We start from the raw sequence: 15,043 nt of genomic DNA on the forward strand, positions 1-15,043 counted from the left end.
AAGTTGCAGAGAAAAGTTTTTTAGCTGGCATCCACAGGGCACAGAGCACACAAGGCATGCTCAGCTCTTGGCTAATTAATCAATTATTCAACATTAAAATTTAACTACAATTGCTGACAACTGAAGGGAAACCACAGACAGCGTCAAAATACCAAAGTATGTTTGAATTGAAGTATTTTGTGTAATCCGCTTGAATTGGACTAAATTGAGCAGTAAAGCCGCAATCATTATTATAAATTAAAATGGGCAGTGAAAGCGCAATAAATTCTTATCTTGAAGGATAAATTTATTTACTTATTAGAGATTAAAATTAATCTAAAATTAAAAGAACTGAGGAATTAAGCACTGGCAACTGGGGCCTTCGGCTTGCGAAGAACACATTCGATTCGAAAAGGAATTGAAAATCAAAGTTAAATCTAGATAATTTTTTGTAACCTCTACTTAATTGTATAGATGTTTTGATCAAGTCTAATATGGATTAATTTAATACAAAAATTGGCATTCAATTGAATTTACTAAAATTATATTTTTGAACATGAAGTTCATTTAACAATAAACCTTAAATCTAAATAAATTGAAATATTATTATAACACATTCTCTGCTCATTAAAGACAGCTGATTCACAAATTTATACAATAATTAATTAACATTTTCACATACTTAGAATTAGAATATGATTTGAATTAACTTGTATACTCAGCTTACACACAATAAGCTTTTTATTTATATTTACACATGTGTTTCCTTCATTTCATTAATCGCTTAAATATTAGCTCATTGATCAATACAAAGCACTCTTTGATTGACTTGAGATACCCTATAAATAAGGCAAGCTTGACTTGGATTATTCTAAAGTAACTTTAAACGAAGTCCTCTCTATGCAAATGAAAATTCCATCGATAACTTCAAAAATCCCGTTTTAAATTTGTAGCTGGTTAAGCAACTGTGCCTGGTTATGTAAAATGTCCATAGACTATGGCGACCTTTACCTTTTTTTATTTTTTTTTTTATTTTTGCGTGTTTATCAGATTGTTCGTGGTGCTGTCACGTCGGCCTTTTCGCATCTCTCGCCACTTAGCACGTTGCATTTTCATTTCGTTCACCTTCCATCGCCAACTTCCGCTGCGTGACCGTGCACTAAAATGGAAAAGCCCGTCGCTTCCGCGCCCACGTGCATAGTGGGCAAAGGGGGCGTGGGAGCTGTATCAGCTGCACACGCCCTCTTTTTAGTGGGCTGCTGGCTGCTGGTTTGGCTAATTAAAACATTTTGCAACACTGTTGTTCAGCAGCCGCTGCTTGCATAATATATGTATATACTAGTACCAGCCAGCTGCCTAGGGCATAGGTGCACATGTTAGAGGCATACAAGTGGAACTAGAAAAAATGTCGAAATATGTAAAATAACTTCATATCCAGACTTGATGAAAGCCCGTAAACTTTTCGCTGTTAACCCCGAATCATTTGCAGCATTTTTTGCGCAACTTATTAAATTCTGTTGAACATCGTGGAATTGACGTGAAAAGGGTTTGACATTCAAATTGGATTTGGAGTTTTCCTTAGCGTGTTTGAGGCGTGCTACAAGTGCTTCACACGTGTGGCTGTCTATCAATTTTCATGTATTTAAAACAGGTTAAATTTGTTGAGCAAAAAATAAACCTGAACTTTATTTATTTGTTGAGCCAAGCCTACTAATACCGCCTGTCGCCTGTCACCTGTCCGTTTGTCCGCCTGTCCGCCTGTCCGCCTGTCTGCCTGTCAGTCTGTTTGTCTGTCAGGGCGCCAGGAGTTGGCTTACGTTGATGTCGTACACTGATTGAATTGCGTCGGAAAACGACAAAAACAACGCCAAAAATATACAACAGCAAGAAATTCCGTATGCCCAGATCGGACCCTTGCCAAGGAATTTTCAGAGCTTTTTTATAATTTTTTTTTTTTTTTTTTTCCCTGGATCCCAGCGGCCGCAGCCACATGAATAAATAGCAGCCTACGAGTACATATTTAATATGTAAATATTTAATAATATCAAAGCAACGCGAGTTTGGCATACAAAAAAAAAAAAAGAAGAAAAAAAAAACTGTTCAGGCGGCATCAGAAGTCGGCGAAAAAATGTGAAGAAAATACTTTGATTAATACGCTGCGAATATCTGATTCATATTTAATACACGCTCTGCAAACATATGTTTTGGGTCTTGTAAACAAACAGCTTGGCAAAGGGTATTGTAACCCTTACAGAATGCTAAGGACGAAAGGAAAATATCTAAATCAAAAATTCTATATAAATATATTGAAATTGTAATTATGATTTCTTTGATTTTTGTAAAGGTTATAGATTATTTATTGGTACCTCTGTGGTCTTAATGACGGACATCGTTTATATTTAGTAGCTTGCCATCGAAAACAACAACAAAAAATAATAATAATAATCAAGTTCTTATTTGAGCTTCAGGGATAATAATATTATTTTAAAAAAAAAAAATATATATATTTTCTTTTTTTTACATATTATAAAAATTAAAAAAAAAAAAAAAAAACCCAAAAATTATTTTCCGTTTAAATTGTATTCTATTAAATTTTAATATAGTTTTACATTTAAAAAATTCCTTTTATTTGAATAAAGAGTTGGCCTATACACAATTGTCATTATATTCATATACATATTTAAATATTTTATTGTTCAAGTAAATATAACATAAATAATAATAATTATAGGGTATTCAACTGTCGGCCCTTTGATGTATGCATTCGAATTTGGTGCACACTCGTTATTTTTTGCACTCTCTCTCTCTCTCTCTCTCGATTTTCATATCTATTTACTCGCATTTTATTCAGCTCCGTCAACCCTTAAGCGTCAGCAAATTGGTTCAGTTCCATTCTAAGGCACACGGCCGATTCGTGTTTTGATTGGTATTTGTGTAGCCATTTGATGTCGTGAATAGGTTTACGCTTATCAAACACTTGTTATCAAAATCGATTACAACAACAGCGCGCCAGCTTTGTTGTCAATCGTACAGATTGCTAATGTGTAATATGGGACTCGCTGTCTATGCAACGAACAGGTCTATACTAAGCATTAGTACAAACACGCTCGTATTTGTATTTGTTGTTACTTTTTTATTGCATCCAATTTACCTTGATAGATTAATGCTAATCCATGTGCAAAAGTCGGGTGCTCGAAGATTATATTTATTAAATATTCAAGCGTATATTAAATACTTCAACTAAACGAGGTTAAGTCAATGCAAATTGTATTTCATCTCTGCGAGAGTCCAATAATAGCATGTAAATAAATAATCCTTATAAGCTCTGCGTATATATCTACCTATTACGTCTCGAAAGCTTAGCAAAGTCATAATCCTATTTGTGTGTTACCCGAAAAGTAGGCAGTAGAAAAGCAGACTGCCCATTTGAAAAAGAAGAGATAAAACTAAATATACTACATACATACATATATATAATATGAGACGGTGGCTAAGGTGCACAGCTGTGTTTGAAGTCATAATGCGAAGCAGCTGTTAAAATGCCAAACTGTGACTGATTGAAAAGAATGCAAATATAAACAATTACATATTATGTAACTCTAGCTTAGTAAATTTATGCATTTAACTTGGCTGTTGTAGAAAATGGCACAGTGGTATGAAAGCTGGAAAATTTTTTGAAAATGTGATAAAATTTTATTTGCTTATAATCCAATTGATTTTAGTCATGTATATTTATTCAAAGACAGAAATGGTTGATATAGTAAATAAAATAAAATAAAATAAAACAAAAAAAAAAATACAAAAACAAAAAAAAAATTTTTTTTTTATAAAATTCAATAAAGTAAAAAAAAAAAATTTTAAAAACAAACAAAAAATAAGAGAAAAGAAAATTTAATTTAATTTAATTTAATAAATACAAAACAAAACAAAATAAAATAAAAAAAAATTGAATAAATAAAATACTAAAAAAATTAGGTAAATATTAAATTAAATAAAATTTTTGGAAATAAAAATAATAAAATATAAAATAAAATGTAATATATGTATATAATAAAGTAAATATTAAACTCAATGAAGTTAAAAAATATATATAAAAAAATAAAATTAAAAAATACTAAAAATTAAATTGAAGTATATAATGTATGCCTATGTCATATATTAGCAAATTTAAATAAATATTCTTGATCTGAAATTTAAAGCAAATATTTTTATATTTATTCATATTCTTTCATTATTTTCTGTCATGTATTTATAATGTATTTATATGTATTTATAAAAAGATTAATAAAATACGCGCATGTCATATAAAATGTAAAATTCAAAGCAGATTACTAAAAAATAAATTATTCAAAATAGCAGCAATAAAACTAGATTCAGGGAAAGTGGATTAATTGCCGCTCCAAGCAACTTACTAAGCAATATCACTCACTGATACAAAAAAAAAGAAACATTAAGTAATTTGTAGGCTCGCTTTTATGCAGAACCTGACATTTTCATGCTCCCAACTGTACCATAGGCAACTTTTATGTTGATTTCATTTTTCTGCACAGTGTTGAGCCATGAGTACATAGAGATAAAAGCACATGTCATCAACCGAGTCGACGGCGCATTATCTTTTTAATAACATTCCCTTCATTTAACGCGGCTGACAGCTTCCTGTCATAAAACAAACGGTAGTCCCGTTTTGCTCTGCTCTGCTCAGCGCAGGTTGGCGATGTTCGTGCCTCATAAATGTGCCCCGATTGTATTTTGTGTTGCTCGCAGAATGTTGCACGGTGGCATTTGAGTAATTTGACATTTGTGTCGCACGTATCGTGATTCAATTAACGAAAGCGTAATGCAGTTCATAAATCACAGTCCACAAATCCACAAATGGCAGAGCCCATCCAGCCCCCTGCAGGCATTGGACCTGTCTCTCGATTAATTATGCACAATTTGATGGATGTACGTGAGGCGAGTGTTTAAGCGGCGCACCGTCGCCGCCCTCTCCCCTCCCACCCATATCAATGGCATCGAGCTCAAACAAGTTGGTGACGTAGTTGTTGGTGCTTTTAATTAGCATTTAATGGCAATATTTGCATACGAACACAACGATAAATCGGCGACACGCTTCAGCGCGCCTCAATGAAAGCGGCCAGACCCATCAGACCCAATCAAATTAAACCTGTTTCCACGCTTTGGCACATCCATCAATTTTTCCGCTTCCACTTTGCATAAATATCGATAAGAAATGATTTATAGAGCAGGAAAGAAGAAAATACTTTAGCTGGGATTTTTAGGTCTTCAAAAATTCTAAAAAAAATTACAAATTTATATTTTATATAATTATAAAAAAAATTATTAGTATATATATAAATTACAAATAAATCAAAGTTTATAATTCTATAACATTAAGCAATATATTTTATTATTGAATTATATCGATATAGATTAAAAACAATTTTATATATTTAAAAACAAAAAAAAAAATCATTTATATATAAAATATATTTTAATAATAATCAAAAATAGTTCGAAGATATTTTATAACAATATATTTTGTAAATATCTCATGGAAACAGAATTTTAAAAAATATGTAACAATTTATTAAACAAAATGTCATTAAAAATATGTATAAAATATGAGAAACGTCTTTATAATTAGATTTATACACGCTGATTAGGAAAATATAGCCGTAGATGCTGGCGCCACCTTAGCAGGGTCCCATCTTGCGTATGCTGAGCTTACGACCCAGTCCCTTGTACTCGCGCTGTGTACACTCAAATTCACAACGATTCGTATAGGTAATGCCATTCGAGCCGCAGATCTGAACCTTTTCGTTGAGGTTGCAGGGGCAAAAGTTGGCCTCGCTCTGGCCAAGCCAAACAACAGTTAGAACAAAGCTAAGCAGCAGCAGCAAACTCAGAGATTTCATCTTCGCTTTCAGCTAATTAAACAGCAGCCGCGAAATAATAAAAAAAAAAAAAGTCAAATATCAAGTCTGTGCGATACGGCGAGATTCTAAGAGATTTGATGAGATGCGACTTAACGAGTCGGGCGTTGAATTTACACTGAGCGTCAAAAGCAAAGCAAACGCAATCTTTTTAACTGAATGGAGCGTGTTCCGGCGGGGCTTGGGCTGAGTACGTCAAGTACGTCTCTGAGTATGCGTCAGTTTTGCTAATTAGTCAACAAATTGCTGACTATTTTTGTTTCTGATTGTGATAGTGTGTGTGTGCGCGGGTGTGTGTGTCTGTGTGTGCAAGTAAGAGTGTGCTTCCACTTAAAAACAAAAACATCTGTCGCATTCCATCCTCCACGCCATCCTGCTCTATGAAAACTTTGCTTGCAGTGGTCTCGTCTCATTGAAATTGCTTAGCGTTTTGTTTGCCTTGGCTTCGCGCACCTCCAACAATTTACAGCGCCTGGCAATTGATGATGGCCTCCGCCTGTGGTGTGCCCCGCCAGCTGTGCAGCCAGAGGAGCACCAACAGCAGCAGCATTACCAAGCGGACAGCCCAAAGACTCGAAATGCGCATGGCTATGCCAATTTCGCAACTAAGACAGAACGAGTTATCGTGCGCTCAGTCTGATTTCCCCAGTGGCCGAGCTCTACAAATTGAGTGAATTACTATCAAAACTACTTAGTTGGGCAACAAAAGAGTGCACAAATTGACATCAAAATAAATTAGAATATATGTATACGCGATACGCGATAAATATGGCATTCCATTAATTGAAACTGTAATGGAAATGGTAATGGAAATGCAAATTGAAGTGAGCGAGTGCCTTGAGGGCCATCATTAAGGCAACTACTAACAGAGGTACACCTATTATTTTAGCCAAATTACTTTTTCCCACCTGCCGATTATCAAGGGCTCGGCCACGATCGCGGCAAACCAGTGCGCACCTTTTCCAGAAGTGTCAATGCTGATAAGAAGACAGTGAGCAAGTGTGAAAAGAGAGTGTGTGAGAGAGAGAGGGAGAGAGACTGATAGATAGACTGATATTAGAGATGGGCGCGTGAGTAAATGGAAGAAGAAGTAAGAAATTAAGAAGAAGAAAGAAGACCTGAAGAACAGTTAAATTTCTCTTATCAATAACAAGAAAGAAATATATATATTTATATGTATGTATTTATTTATTATTTATACCTCAAGTAAAGCTTTAGTAAAGCTGTAGGTAATAAAAAATGACTGAAACTGAAGTCGACTAGTTTGGACTTAGGTCTAACTTTAATTATATTTTATAAAATATATAACCCTATACGTATAAATCATCTAATATTAGAAATACAAAGATGAAAGTGATCATTTTTCATATATTACATCAAGTATAATTATTATTATAATTTATTTTAATAAGTATATGCCACTATATATTCATTCATTCAACCAATTAAAATATATAAACTTCACTTTGAGTATTATCAAAAAATACCTATCTCTTCTGTTCAGATAGTTGTTTTGATAATAATCGAATGAAGCTTATATTTGAATTGGTGCCGTTATCTGAGTCGGCACGTGCGCATCTCTATGTACACAAAAAGCTTTTGGGAGAGCTTTTGGCAATGCAATTAGTTGGCAACGCGAACGCTATTCAAAGCAGCAGCTGTTGATCACTGGAAGGCAGAAACCATCAACAACTAATAATAATTAGAAAATTCCTAAATATATTCAACAAATATGTGAGCACAAAGCTCTAACAAAATATATTTAAAGCAGTAAGAGAAAAAGCGTAAAAAAAACAATACCTAAACAACGTAGCACCTGTGATAAGATAAGAGCCATGCAGACAAGCGAGCCGATGGAAGTGGCCCAGCCAAAACAAAAAACCCAATTGTCAGTATCAATATCGAGCAACTAGTGGATTAACCTGCTGTACGAATACAATGAAATACAATTTATTGCTGTTGGCCCTGAGCCTGCTGTTGGCTGCCTGTGTGAGCGCCAATCCGGAGGACATGAAGCTGGGCCTACCGAAACAATTCTGCCCGTGTCCCCGCAACTATGATCCAGTCTGTGCCAGCAACTTGATATCCTATCCAAACCGCTGTCTATACGATTGTGCACGTCGCGAACTCGAGCGGGCTGGACGTAGCTTGGATTTGCTCAGATCCGGAGACTGCTGAGCGTACCTTCAATCTGTTTCAAATCTGTTCATTCCAACGCAAATTTATAATCAAAATAATCAAAATACAAAATAAATGGAATAATAATTTAGGCCGTTCTGAATCATCAATGGGGGAGCTATAACTGTATGTGTCTAATATTTTTGCTTATCAGCAGAGCCCATTCGAAGTGGCTATTGATAGTGACTAACTTTATCTCTTCAATGTATAAACAGCTATTAATCAGAGGGCACAGCACTTCAGATACACAAGGCTGGCGTTTGTGACCACTGAATCGGCATAAAAACACATATGTAGCTAGAAAACTACTAGAAGAAAATGCTATACAATATACAATATAATATATATTCATTATCATTGCCTGAGCAAATAAATCATCTACTTTGCAACTTTTCAAAGATATACTTAAATATTTGTATTTGTAATTCTATTTGTACTTCTTGATTTTATACTAAATTATACATACGATATTTTTCCACTTTGAAGACACGTTGACGTTTCTTCATGATATTTTCTTACTATAACTAATTTCTTATTATTGTTAGAATTAGAATTCGTTCCACATCTATTGAACAGTTGAATAAATATAACGAAGGTTGAACTCAGCACAAGTATGAACAATAATTTATGGTAAAGCTCAAATCTATTATAAAGTATAAATGTATATATATACAAATATCACTTAAATATATATATGTATAAGAAAATTTCTTGCTGTCTAGCACAACGAATAAATATAATATTAAACGTAAATTATCTATTGAAAATATATATATAACAGATAAATATTTGCACTCGAGGTACCGGGAAAAATGGCAATTATCTCACCTTAGGTGCTAAATAGGCGTAAACACGTATGCTAGAACTCTGCTGTTTATGTATATATTGTAATGAGTTGGTAGCTGGCGAAAACCAGAAAAGATTATTAAAATATTGAAACCGACTCTTACGTCAACTTCGAATCTATAAAAATATCATATGTGATTTATATAACAATATTATTTCACTATGTGAACATACCTGCCTCTCTCTCTCTCTCTTTCTTTCCCTCTCCCTCAAATTTTAAGCTTTAACTCTGAAGTAAGCTATGAAAATGTAGTTCACATTTTTAGATTGTATAATCCCTGGATCTGCATCCGGATCCAAAAGCGATTAAGCCTAAACTATGACATCCGAATAAGGCCAACCGAATGATCAATCCAAATTAACAATCTGATATGATTTCTTAGAGTTACTGGATTGCTGAAAGAGTGTGTGTGTGTGTGTGCAACTTTTCCTATTAAAATGGATATACATATATTTATAATTGTCTTTAAGCTGAGATCGTTAATCAAACAGGGTCCTGCATGCACTTGAGTCAAGTTAACGCCAAAAGCCGTAGCTGCGACTGCGAAGCAGTTGAGTACGCACAAATTGGGATACGTTATGTTATCGCTGCCGCAGACTTCTTTGACACTTTCGTCACAATGATAGGATATGATAGCTGACAGCGATAATAGCAAACAGCTGCGTGACGATCAATTCTGGGAAACTGGTAGAAGAAGACTAAAACCTTCCAAAACTTAGCTTGAAAATGTTAGCTCTTTTTTCGTACAGCCTGTCATAGGGAGTAATGCGTTAATAATCAATATATTCCACTCTAATAGGCTTGCGAAGCCGAGAGCCCCAGAGATCCACCGTGACTTAAAACTCGAGCGGAAATTCGTTATTCACATTTAATCAAAGCAAAGAAAACGTAATTAACATTGATTGAATTTTGCAATAGACGGAAAAAAGTTTATTTGACTTGTAGTGTGAAGCGAACAATTCACATCTTTAGATGGTATAATCTTGTGTAACTCCCGCATCTAACAGGGCCCAGCTTTGACCTGAGTCAAAGGATTGCCGTGACGCGCAGCCCGCTTGGCGGAGCAGTTGAGCTCGCACGGATTTGGATACGTGATGCCATCGCTGCCGCAGACCAGCTCAAAGTTTCGCATACAGCCGCAAGTCTCACTTTGTTCCTCCGCGGTGGCAAGGGAAAGCAGTGCCAACAGGCAGACGGCGATAAGAGCGCAAAGTCGCATAACGATTGCAGTTGGTCGACTGGGTGACTGGGTGACTGGTTAGACAATACTGAAGCTTTCTACAGTTGCTAGCTTTATTTTATATTCGAACAGATAAAAGCCGCAACGCAAAGCAACAACAGCTCCAAGTGCTCTACGGCTAAGCAATTCGCCAATAAATACCTGACAATTCGTCAGCAATTAGCAAGTCAATTGCCCGTATTTATTAGTCGGAGCAAAATATCCTTAATGTACCAATTAGAATGGTCGAGATCTGGAGGATCGTTTCGCCCATTTTGACGACTAAATTTAATCTTATATAGTATTATTCCTTAAATTACCAAAATATTTACATACATTAAGCTCAATCACCATTTATACAGCATTCCAAAAGTTAAATTTCAGTCCGACCGAATCTTACTTTACCATGACGTTTTATAATTTTAAAATACATCTGGAAATTAAATACTATTATAGATGTATTTTACACAAGTGTCTAGCCAAAGATTCAATTTTCATATGAAAGAGTTAGGATTAAACTCAACTCAACGGGAATAGTCGATGCACGCAGAATGAAACAATCTCTCCATATGCGCCCGCTTAGAATTACTTTTGGCTCGAAGCAGAAATAGTCAAAAAGCAGTATTTCTTTGCAGCTCTATTTGAAAATTGAAACCAAAGAAGCCTTAGAAATGAATCAACTAGCATTGATGTTAGCTTGAAGTGTTTTATTTTGCTCCATATCTAAGATGAACTTGAATTCTAATAGTTCATCTTCATTCACGTTTAAGTTTGCATCATCCAATTTAGGTCCAACATGGACCATCGTGTACTTTGAATATTTCGAAAGGGGACTTACTATTAGCACAGTTCAGTTCACACTCATTGCTATATGTTTCGCCATTGCTGCCGCAGACTGGGGCCAAATTCTTAGGACAGGCACATGGGTGAATAGCAGTGACAGCATTCTGGATCATAAGACTGCAGACGATAAAAGCGAGGAACTGCATGATGATGATCAATTCTTGACGACTGGTGAAACAACTCTGAAGTTTTCCCCAGTTGTTCATGTGCCTTTTATATCCTTAGAAAGAGTAATCCGATAATAATTAATCCGGCACTGTAGTTAACTTGATTCATATGGGCTGCAACTATTCTGGAGCAGGTGTTGCATGAAATTCGTTTAGTCTTGGCAAAAAAAGTAATGCAATTATCAGAGCAGACTCTCTTCATTCTTCTTAAATAAAGAGTTTTATGGATGCAGCGAATAACCGATCTATGTACATATGTAATATCTGACATTATACAAAACAAAGAATTGTTCGTTTGGCGGTAGAGCATAGTCTATATTGAAATTATGTGACTATGTTTATATTTCTGTTTTAGTATTATAAATGGATCATTGATTTCTCATTGAGCTTCACTTCGTGCACCTGATTCGAGCTTTCCTGCTGATTATAATTCATGCCTTTCCAACACAATAACTTCCGTCACCGTCGTCGGTGAACAAACTGGCTCCAGTATATACATAGATGTCTGTGCGTTTTTATTGGTTCATATGGGCACCTGTTGAATGGCGATTTGTAACATGAGATAAATTCATTTTCTAAGCTCGTTTTGCATTTCTATTTTCTGATACTTGCAGTTGCCAGCACGCCGGAGACTCTGCCAACTAAGCGGGAGGAGGGGATTGCCGGTGCAGGCGCAGGTGCAGGCGGCAACAGCAGCAGCGTCGGCAGCATTGGAGCTGGGGCAAGTGGTGGTGCAGGTGCAGCATCAACAACCGAGCCAAATAACGGTGAGCAGAGTCCCACTGTTTGTGAGCTGGGCAGCAGCGGCGGCGCCAATGCAACAATAAATGGTCAAGTGGCAAGTAAGTTTACCTCTACCCTTACTGAGTGGGGGCGTGACTATATCCAATATTTTCATTTTGTGCAGAGGCCCTGACTATATTCAAGAGCTGCTCGGCTTAAAGCAGAGAGGGAGGGAGAGAGAGAGAGAGACACTCTGCCCCTCGACTAAGCCACAATTTGAGTAGATTTAGTGCGTGGGATGCTGCCTTTGATTTTTAGCATCTTGAACTCATTAAGGCCGTGAGGAGTGGACAGTAAAAGTAGCATTAAACATTTTGCCAAGCCACCCCAAAAAGAAAAAACTTGAAAGCCCAGAGATCTCTCTCAGACAACAGCAGCAGCAACTGGAGACGCGATAAGCTGGCAGAGCAGAGCAGAGAAGCTCCTCCAAGCGATACCTTTAAGCAGTGGAATCTCGAGTGTAACATAAATTTAAGTGCTGCATAAAAGCGAACTTTATGGAGCAGCAGCCACTGCTCTCTGCCACGCTCTGCCACTGGCGCTTGCACTGCCAAAAAATAAATGGAATGCAGTTAACAGTCCAAGTGGGTGGCAACGTGCTTTCCTGCCTTTCTTCTTTTTCGCTCGTTGTCTTCTTCTTCCCTTTTTATTGTTCTTATTTGCTGTCTGTATTCGTTTGCCAAGTACGCCCGAGGAGCTGGCTTTGTCCCATTCCTGTGGCTGTTTATGCTCAACGCTCAACGCAGCTAGATAAATCTTTGGCTATTTACTTGCTCGCAATCGTTTCGAGTTGCCTTTGCCTTTGCCTTTGCCTTTGCCAGCCAAAGGATGCCAGGAGCCATTGACTGGGTCGTTCGTTAAGCATTCACATTTACACTTCGGGCTCAACTAAATAGAGAATTATGTGATGTTCGCTTCGCTTTAAGTCGTTCTATAAATTATTGATTTAATCTAGCGATATGACTGAGGAGCTACGATTCTGAACTTATACATCTTTATATTCCTTATACATTTAAATACTTACATTTTTTGCCATAATTAAATATATTTACTTAAATATATTTGCATGGAATAGATAGAGCAATAGATTCTTCTCCATCTCTCTCTCTCTGTCCCTCTCTTTCTTCCTCTCCCTCTCTCCATCTCTCTCTCTCTCTCCATCTCTCTCTCTCACTCTCTCTCATTTCTATCTCTCTCCATATTCTATCTCTATTCCTCTCTTTTCTACCTCTCTCTCTCTCTTTTATGTATCTCTCTTTCTCTCTCTTCCTCTCTCTTTCTCTCTCCCCCTCTCTCCCTCTCTCCCTCCTCTCTCTCTCTCTCTCTCTCTCTCCTCTCTCTCTCTCACTCTCTTCTCTCTCTCTCTCTCTCTCTCTCTCTCTCTCTCTCTCTCTCTCTCCGTCTCCCTTTGTGTCCACAGCCAGACGAGATTAGTCTATATACCATATGTCTGTCTGTCTATCTGTCTCTCTCCATTTCTACTTCTGCCTATCTGCCTCTCAGATTATTCAAATTGTCTATATGTATGAAGCAGTATGCTAGTATGCTTGAAGAAGCAGAGAGTCTTCCCATTGGTCACTTAAATCTCGCCTGCAACGACCTCTACCTGCTGTCAGGCTCAACATTTGAGTACTACTCAGTCGTTAAATGAAAGTCGCCCTATATAAAGGGCAGCAGCTGCAGCATTTCCTCAGTCGCCCAAGCCTTGTGGAAGTCAGTTGTGCAGTGCAGTAGAATGAAGTTAAGTGTGTGATCGTTTAGCTAAGCATGAAAGACTTGGAGGAAATGCTTAAAGGAAACAGTTAGAGGAAATACTTAGAATAAAGACTTTTAGGAACTACTTGGAAGAAATGTGTGATCGCTCAGCTAAACAAAGTCTTTCATTCTTATAAGAAATATGTACTTAGAGGAATTATCAAAAATACTTGCATAACGTATGACAAAACTTATTTCTGATCCAGTTTCTCGTCTCATACGCCCTATAACGACTTAGTAGACATTTTTTTCACTTCTGTAATTTCAGTTTATAAACATTTGTGTATAGTTTTATTTTATTTTACGTCAACTGTACGTTACGTTTCCCAGCATTACGTCTCTCAAGTGTGTTCAGTTAGTTTCAGGCAGTCAATTTATTTAAATGAAAGTCACCGAATACATCTGAGCAATACTGACCATCAATCGAATTGCTGCTCTTGTTATTTATAGAACACGGCTCACTCACCATTGTACGGCGCTCGAACAGTCGCAAGAGCTTCACACAGATCGACGGACAATCGCAATCAATCGCCTCGCCATCGTCGGGCAGCATTAGCTTCTTCCAAACGCCGATCAGCGAGACTCTCGCTGAGCGACTTAGTGGTAAGGGCTCCAACGGAAACTCATCCTCAACAGCCGGCGATAAGCGTGCGGTCGATAGCTCGTCCCGAGCTCAATCGAATCTTACCGGCAAAATGCAACCGTCGTCGCCAAATCAAACGAATTTCGTAACCGATGTACCAGCGCAACCGGCGCCAATCGAGCGACAAACCTTCGATTATAGAATAAGTCGCGATACGACCGAATATCAGAACTCCGTACTCGCCGCCCCAAGCTCGATGTTCCATCCACTAATGGATCAATCGTCGCGTCAATCGTTACAATCGGTATCAAATACTTCCGCCGGTGATGTATGGGATACGGAAAATTTGCCACCTGTCGATACGCCAGATGCTCTTAACAAAGCAGCTGTCAGGTGAGTTTTATGTTTCATTTATATAGATATATACAAACGATAAAAATCAAAATTATTTACACAAATGAGGGATCACACTTGTGAGGACTCATGTCCTATTTATTAAGATTTTATAAAAGTTTATTGCTCTTTAAAATTACAGTTACATTAAACAAATATAGTATAACCTCCAGCTATTGCAAAAGACTTGCTCAGGCTACATCTTCTAGAAGCTATAGAAACCATAGTCCAAACAAGTCTTGATTAGAAATTGTCATAAGACTCTAATATGTATATAATAATACTACAAATAATTTTTAGAAATATTACGGTAAATTATGATATTAGTACTTTTTTTAAATACACAAATAACAACAAAAATGT

General features: G+C 36.7%; 4 protein-coding genes, 1 long non-coding RNA gene and 1 pseudogene across 13 annotated transcripts in view; 2 read left to right on the forward strand and 4 right to left on the reverse strand.

The window, feature by feature from the left end:
• LOC115563375 (Phosphodiesterase 1c) overlaps nucleotides 1-15,043 on the forward strand; it is a 70,214-nt gene that overhangs the window by 35,649 nt on the left and 19,522 nt on the right. For all 9 annotated transcript variants that reach the window (XM_089257461.1, XM_030386164.2, XM_030386169.2 and 6 more), the window contains 2 exons: nucleotides 11,781-12,008; nucleotides 14,155-14,680. In XM_089257461.1, the coding sequence (XP_089113587.1) occupies nucleotides 11,781-12,008; nucleotides 14,155-14,680 (754 nt within the window). The remainder of the gene's footprint in view (nucleotides 1-11,780; nucleotides 12,009-14,154; nucleotides 14,681-15,043) is intronic.
• LOC149091900 (uncharacterized) lies at nucleotides 877-2,038 on the reverse strand. Its single transcript, XR_016196606.1, has 2 exons — nucleotides 1,420-2,038; nucleotides 877-1,375 (listed from the first exon to the last, which is right to left on the reverse strand). It is a non-coding gene; the product is annotated as an uncharacterized LOC149091900 (long non-coding RNA).
• On the reverse strand, nucleotides 5,543-6,184 carry LOC115563386 (testican-1). Its single transcript, XM_030386209.2, has one exon. It carries the CDS (start codon nucleotides 5,892-5,894, stop codon nucleotides 5,673-5,675), a length of 222 nt encoding a protein of 73 aa, XP_030242069.1. The 5' UTR covers nucleotides 5,895-6,184; the 3' UTR covers nucleotides 5,543-5,672.
• On the forward strand, nucleotides 7,685-8,181 carry LOC115563385 (serine protease inhibitor Kazal-type 2). Its single transcript, XM_030386208.2, has one exon. The coding sequence runs from the start codon at nucleotides 7,851-7,853 to the stop codon at nucleotides 8,088-8,090; it is 240 nt and encodes a 79-aa protein (XP_030242068.1). The 5' UTR covers nucleotides 7,685-7,850; the 3' UTR covers nucleotides 8,091-8,181.
• Nucleotides 9,840-10,222, reverse strand: LOC115563387 (serine protease inhibitor Kazal-type 1 pseudogene; annotated as a pseudogene).
• Nucleotides 10,843-11,181, reverse strand: LOC149091901 (thrombin inhibitor rhodniin-like). The gene has a single exon (XM_089258128.1). It carries the CDS (start codon nucleotides 11,143-11,145, stop codon nucleotides 10,942-10,944), a length of 204 nt encoding a protein of 67 aa, XP_089114254.1. The 5' UTR covers nucleotides 11,146-11,181; the 3' UTR covers nucleotides 10,843-10,941.

The sequence above is a fragment of the Drosophila navojoa genome, chromosome 3 (genome assembly GCF_054131105.1).
Source record: "Drosophila navojoa isolate 15081-1374.11 chromosome 3, UAZ_NAV_1.0, whole genome shotgun sequence".
NCBI lineage: Eukaryota > Metazoa > Arthropoda > Insecta > Diptera > Drosophilidae > Drosophila > Drosophila navojoa.